General features: G+C 38.1%; 2 protein-coding genes across 2 annotated transcripts in view; one reads left to right on the forward strand and one right to left on the reverse strand.

Annotated features, from left to right (window-relative positions):
- Positions 1 to 5,812, forward strand: part of LOC136241230 (serine-rich adhesin for platelets-like) — a 41,130-nt gene extending 35,318 nt beyond the window's left edge. Inside the window, exons 12-13 of the mRNA XM_066032413.1 lie at positions 4,066 to 4,155; positions 4,202 to 5,812. Of these exons, the coding sequence (XP_065888485.1) occupies positions 4,066 to 4,155; positions 4,202 to 4,320 (209 nt within the window). The 3' untranslated portion in view covers positions 4,321 to 5,812. The remainder of the gene's footprint in view (positions 1 to 4,065; positions 4,156 to 4,201) is intronic.
- On the reverse strand, positions 5,608 to 7,281 carry LOC136241233 (acidic fibroblast growth factor intracellular-binding protein-like). The gene has a single exon (XM_066032424.1). The coding sequence runs from the start codon at positions 6,927 to 6,929 to the stop codon at positions 5,772 to 5,774; it is 1,158 nt and encodes a 385-aa protein (XP_065888496.1). The 5' UTR covers positions 6,930 to 7,281; the 3' UTR covers positions 5,608 to 5,771.
- Between the last annotated feature and the right edge of the window lie 11 nt (positions 7,282 to 7,292).

The raw sequence follows: 7,292 nt of genomic DNA on the forward strand, positions 1-7,292 counted from the left end.
CATTACATTTGTAAGTAAAGTAACTTGAGTTATATCATACGGTACGATAGTACTGTATAGTAGGGACATCAAAGGTGTGGGGGCGATCCGTGATATAATATAACCCAAAAACCTTCCACGATGTTTCCTCACAACGACATAACAGTATTGTGTGTCTACAGACTGTAAGTGGGCGTGGCTCACGAAAGAAGCAGAGGTATGCTATGACGTGTAGTAACACGTCCACATTTAATTTAGCACGTGGGGTCAGACCTGGTGTAAAGCAGGACCTGGATGACCCGACTCGATTTAACTAAATAAACTATATTATTGACTTACACATTGCTATATAGTTCGCCGTGAGTTGCTCTCTCTGATCGATATCAACAGTGAGTCACGTACGTGTGTGTATTTGGTGCAACCGGCGACCACGTGTATTCAAATAGTTTGATGCAATATACACTGGTATGGAAGCCGTACTGTAGCCTATTATCACTCAGCGGTACCTTGACTGATGGCCAAGGATAAAAGGTAAGACAATAGCGCAAGCATTGTATGCTTATCAATATACCAAAGGTTTTTCTTAAGTGAACTAGAAATGTTTCTGCAAAAAAAATTAGGGCTGTAGCTGTAGTCACTTTTCTGCTATGCTTGACTGAAGGAGTCAAGCAGGCGGGCGGGCAGGCAGTAGAAAATTCTGAGTTTTTTTTAAATTCTGTAGCAACTTGACGTCAGTGTGTAGGTATGCACGAATCCACGCCCACTTACGTAAATTACTGTCTGTTGTTTGTAGACATATGGTAGCCACGCCCATTCATCAGTACATAGGTATGAACCAATCCACGTCCATTATTGTCTGCAGGCTTATGTAGAGCCACGCCCACTGATCAGTTGTTATCGTATGAGTCATAATCGTGCTGTGAGTAACTCAGCAGATGTTTAGTGGTCATGAGCTTGCAAAAACACTTCACAAACAAGTATAAGAAAAAATTTGAAATTTAAATTAGATTAGGGACAGTGTATAATGCTGCAATGAAAAGTACTGAAACAAGCTAGCTGGATCGAAGTAGTACGTAATGTCCAAATACTGTAAAACAATAAGAAGTGAATATCCCTACTGTGCTACACTCAATGCACAGTAGGGATATTCACTTCTTATTGTTTTACAATATTTGGACATTATGTACTACTCCCAGCTAGCTTGTTTCAGTACTTTTTATTGTAGCATTATACACTGTCCCTAACCTAATTTAAAATTTTTTCTTATACTACAAAAGTAATAATCATTACATAGTGCTTTACATAAGTAACGTGTTACCCCCAACACTGATTGCCACGTAAACTTAATTTCTCATCCACATAGCAATGGGGGCAGGCAGATTTTAATTAAGTTGAATTACATACAAAGCTCACCTACTACCAATACACAAAAACAACCAATATACAGTGTACAATCATCAGTGCTGGATTCCTAAAAAATGATGTACCAATTCCTATAGGTATCACAGAAAAGTTCATTTAAGTGATTTTAGAAGTGTTTAAAACTGCTGCATTATTTAAAGACTATTTACAACATTACTAAACATCTAGAGAGATAAACTTTATTTTAGAGTAATTATCTTTTGTTATTTGAAAAGTGGGCATGTCCATATTTAAAAATGTGGCAACCTATTACTATAGCACTAGTTCTCACCTTAAACCAACATTTCTAAACTCATTGGATGGCAAGGGTGACAAATCACTTCCACCTGAGTGCTATAGGATGCATAATTGGATGCATGTACATGGCTTTCATCACTAAGCAATAATAAACTGCCACAATTGATATTAGCAGCTTTTATAAAAAGAAACTGGTGGTACTACTGCTCCCACATCAAGGCCATGGTACATTTATAGCCAGCAATGGTTTAACTTACAATGTACCATGAAACCACCTAACTTCAAAGGAAAATTTCAGGGTACGTATCTCATAAACCCATGGTACATTTAAGTTAAACCATGGCCTTGATATCTGGTGAAGTAACATTGGTTTGTTTTTATAAGAATCCTGGCAGCATTCAATTGTGGGAGTTTATTATTGCTCACGTAATGAAAACCATGAAGCCGATTTTCCATCCTACAGCACTCAGACGGAGGCGATTCGACTCCCTTACCACCCTATGAGTTGACAAACGAAAGTTCAAGGTGAGAACTAGTGTCATGGGTAATTTACAAGCGCTTGTCCACGTGTTTGATTACTGTATGTACCACGCCCACTTTTCATATATCACGAGGTAACCACTCTACAGCTACAGCGAAGTTTATCCCTCTGGATGTTTAGAAAACTGTGTAAACAGTGTTTAAATGATGTAGCAACTTTGAAACACTTGTAAAATCGCTAAATTGAGTGTTTCCGTGATATCTGTAGGATTTTCCCATTTATGTTAACAAACGTAGTCACAACATTAGTTGTTGCTGTCCCATAATCAAATTTCACAAGTTGGTCTAAATAATGAATTCGGTGGTCGGTATCGTATTGGTTTGGGTGATTAATTGCCCGCAGGCTCTTAGCCTGCATTGGCATGGTACATATCAGTTGTATCACGTGCCCGAGTGATTTGCCTGATATGTACACCCACGCTCTTGGGCCTGACAGCCCTCGAGTTTGAGTGTACATATCAGGACAGCCCTCGAGCTTGGGTGTACATATCAGGCAAATCACTCGGGTACATGATACAGCTATTACGTAAATGTACCATGGCCTGCTAGGGTTTATAAGATATGTATATATTGTACCCTAAAATTTGCCTTTGAAGTTAGGTGGATTCATGATACATACAACTTGTTATCATGATATTGTACATCACAAGACTACTCAGTTCTTTTGTCGTTAAAATACTGTTTTCCTGTGTGTATAAAGCCAGTGATGTCTAGCACACGTTGATGTTGGATTTTTGTGTGTACTGCGGGCCATTCATCCTTATAATCACCCACCACCAGACTCATTTTTGTGTAGTTACTCTTTCAACAGTGATGCAATGAACCAACATATTTATGTCTGATTTGTAAACACTTACTGCAGGTATGTATCAATACGCTTTGTTTTCGTGAAGCAGATTAAGCATTTGTTTTGTAGTGTAGAGTTGTCAATGGAGTTGCAATGATACGGTATTTGGGTGTATCAATATATTGTCTCCATTGTACAGTATCATGATACAGCGTCACATGGTGCAAAGTGGAGTATAAACAGGTGTTTGTTACTTTTTGGACACAATGAAACCCTTTTTCTTTTCTAAATAGTCATTTAAGTGTAAAATCTGGTATCTACAACATACTATAATATTCATGAGAATGTTCAGCCATTAAAATTTCTGATGTCCATACACCTTGATCACCTCAATACATCAATATAACCTAATTTGGTAGCTATACCATATCATGGCCTCAACGTATGATCGATCATGATATATCAATATATTGTTGCATCACTAGTGGGTAGTTTAAATGGTGAACTGCCTGCAATTACTTACACTGTAAGATAGCTATTACACTAGCCCAATGGAGTGATCTTAGTGACTTAATGTCTATGCATTATTCACAAGCAAACTCAGCAACTACCTGGTCAGACAATTACTAAATAACTGTTCCAATGTTTTTTATTGTAGGCTTTGATCTTCCTACACACAGTAAACAAACAATCATTGTTGCATTGTCCTTTATAGTGTGACACACTGTCCTTGGCACATGTGGGAAGTAGATTGTATGTATAACAGTTCATGCAATCAAGTATCTTGCACTCATTATTGCTTCCATCAACTTCTCTGTGTGTTATAGTTACTGTAGTATTATTTTTGTGCAGGTGTATAACAAATGCAATATGTTGCCTTGCAGTCCATTTGTCATGCGCATGATCTCAAAATGACTTCTCTTTGCCACATGTTTAATTTATACAAACAGCTATCTGTAGACATATGCACCTCAGACTCAGACTTGGGTGTGTACATGTATTATGTAGTGTTTAGGAATTAGAGACGTGTTTATGAGTTAGATGTGTTTATGATTTAAAGATGTACAGTACCTTTTTATAATATATACATTTACTTATAGGATTCAACATACCAAGTAGATTACGGAAAATGGCCATTGCTCAAGCTGAAAAACCAGGCACTAAAAAGGAAGTCAAAACTAAACGAGCAGGTAAATAATAAAGAAGTAATATGTATGCTAATTTCTCTTTGTCCAGTCCTACAAGAATCAATGGAACAATATAAGCAACGATCTTCATCTGTATTGATAAACTCTCCAAATATACCCAAAAAGAAAAACAGCAGAAAGATAAAGAAGAAAACATCTGTACTCTAGTTTATACTGTACCTACAGTTTTATACAGAGAATTTTATTTTTTAACAATCACACTATCTTTTAAAATACAGTAATATTTTGTCTTATGTGTTTGTACTGTATTGCATTTGTGGTAAGCAATAGAAGTAATAATGTAGTTGTGTTGGTATGGCTTTATTGGCAATGATCTTAGATGGCTTTGGGTGTGCCACAGCATTTATAAAAGCAAGGCATAGAGTTCACAAATTCATTTTTTTTTTTTGAAAGGAAGCAGCTACAGTATGAAGTTGACAGTTGTAGTGTGTTTGCAGTTAGCTTTCTTTGCTATTTGTGAAGCCCAGCTGAACCCTGTAACACCTGATGTACGTGGCAATCCGCCTGTTACTGATGACTTTATAACTGATGATTTTGTTACTACTGCAACCCCCTCAACTGAGCCTCCCTCAGAAGACCCTACAAACACTACTGATCCTAAGGTAATTGAGACAACAGCCACTGACTCTCCTACTCCAGCTGCTACTATAGCAACAGTGCCACCTAACACATTAGGCCAAGAACAAAGTAACCCAGGTAAATCTTGTAATGATATCTACCAGAGTAATGAAGCTACTAGAGGTGTCTCTGGAAAGTATTGGATCTTTAGTCCAGAAGCAAATAGGGCTATTGAAGTTATGTGTAATATGGAGCTAGAGTGTGATGGATCTGTTGGAGGGTGGCTAGAAGTTGTCAATTTTGATGCTTCAGATGATAATACTGCTTGTCCAGGGTCTTGGCTTAGAGTAAGTAGTGGTTGTGTTGGTAGCAATGTTGGCTGTTCTCAAGCTTTCTTTCAAACACACAAACTAAAATTCCATAAAGTGTGTGGGTATGTTAAAGGATACCAGAAGGGGGCAACTGATGGTTTCCAGCCTAGCTTCAATAACCCATCTATAAACGGCCCATATGTTGATGGGGTTTCACTGACTGTCAAGCCATACCCCACACGTCAACACATCTGGTCATATGCAGCAGGGTTAACTGACCATGGAGAATACAAATATTGGAACTGTCCTTGTGCAACTGTTGCTGGACTAGAACCACCATCGTTTGTTTTTGATCATTACTACTGTGAATCAGGTACCAGCAACACCTTTTCTCATGGAACCTACTACACAGCAGACCCTTTATGGGATGGAGCTGGCTGCAATGATAATAACAACTGCTGTACAAGGCCTGGAATGCCCTGGTTTTACCGTAGTTTCCCAGCCCCTCTGACTGATAACCTTGAAGCTCGTATTTGCCGTGATCAAGAGCATTCAAACGAAAACATTGTTGTAGCTGAGATAGCACTCTACATAAAATAACTTGATGAACACATACAAACTATAAAGCTGTGTAACCACTTCTTTTGTTATGCACTCATTAGTTATCTATTTATACACTGTAAACAGTATTATCTAGTCATGTTAGTGGATATATCATGTAATTTTGTATTAACCATGATAAAGTTGCAATATACAGTTTTTCAAAGTGATGTAATATCGGGTACACACAATTCTCCATGGTTTCTCTTTAGGTTTGGGTTTACCGGTAGCTTTAGCATGGGCAGCTTCACATTCTGAAAATGTGTCAATAAAACTAGTCAAAAATGCTTCCACTTGAGCTTTGCTCCATGGGATTTGCAGGAAGTGCTCAATCAACTTTTCATGCAAGTCCACAAAAAAGTCTTTGAGGTCTCGAGAATGCAGTAAGGAAGCACCAAAACTAACAATATTCTTATGAATTATTTTAAAATTCGACTCCACTGTAGAAATATATCCAGCTTGATGCAATTTCTTCTTCAAATCTTTTAAAATAAATCTTTGTCTTCGGTCTACCCATGTGCGATCAGTAAGATACAACTTTAAATCATGCAGCTCCTGCAAAAAATCCCTATCTAATTCCAAGTCATCGTCCACAGCTCTAGCACTAGCAATGTCAGATCCAACAGTCCAATACTCAATCATCAAGCTTGCACAGTAAGTAAAATCTGAAAGTGTCATATAAGCCAGTCTTTTCTTTCCTGTCTCAAATTTGTTAGCGCTAATAAATACAATTGAGGCATAACTTTTAGCCAAGGAGTCAGCAAGTAGAAACTCTTTTTTGATATTGTCTACCAATGACCCTTCAAGATCATCGACAGCTTTCAAAACCTGTTTAATGTTGTCAAACTGGCGGCAGCAACTTTTAAGTGACACACCAGTCACTTTACTGATGTCGTCCAAGTCCCTCCTGTGTCTTGCATTTAGCTTTTTACCAAGGAACTCGCGAATCACAGCTTCATCTAGGGCATAATATTGCTCTATTAGTTCCTTGCAATCTGGATATGGAATTGGAAATACATGTTGATCCATTAGGGTATTAGGATTTTGTAAGTATGGCTCTAATAAGTCAAACAGGCGATACTGATCTTCTGTCTCACTCTGAAGTAGCTGTAAATAATTCTGTGAACTCTCAAATCCACTATAGTCTTTCTTATGCCTGTTCTTTATGGCATTGTCAATACTTAGTCCTTGTAACCATTGAGAAAATATCGCCATGTCAATTTCTGCAGGGTCACAAAGAAACACGTTCATAGACATTCTGAAATGCACAAGGAAAAGAGTAAGCATTAAAAGGAATTGTACGACGAAACGTTTAGAATACAAAAACGCTAACCGGAAAGGCCGGCTGCTACACAGTCTCAGGCGTTTAGCTTTAGTATTCTGTCAAAACGCAAGTGGCAAAAAAATGCTTTATTACGTGTATTTAGTTGCACAGCTTGTTTTCCCGCGAAGACACAAGCGCTTCTTCGGGTAGAACACCATCTGACTGCAAATGCTTGTAGCTTCCAGATGCAACGCTCTTTCCTATTTACACTGGGTGTCATGCAACAAGACGTCACTTGCCTTTCCCACAGTAACCAAATTTGGCAGCTGCTGTTAGTCAGCAACAAACTACAAAGTACTGACCGAAGTGGTGAGTAATAACAAGGT

The sequence above is a fragment of the Dysidea avara genome, chromosome 12 (genome assembly GCF_963678975.1).
Source record: "Dysidea avara chromosome 12, odDysAvar1.4, whole genome shotgun sequence".
In the NCBI taxonomy this organism is placed as follows: Eukaryota; Metazoa; Porifera; class Demospongiae; order Dictyoceratida; family Dysideidae; genus Dysidea; species Dysidea avara.

Excerpts from the sequence above, each read along its gene's own strand:
- LOC136241233 (XM_066032424.1), bottom strand. The coding sequence starts at position 6,929 with ATGCTTACTCTTTTCCTTGTGCATTTCAGAATGTCTATGAACGTGTTT.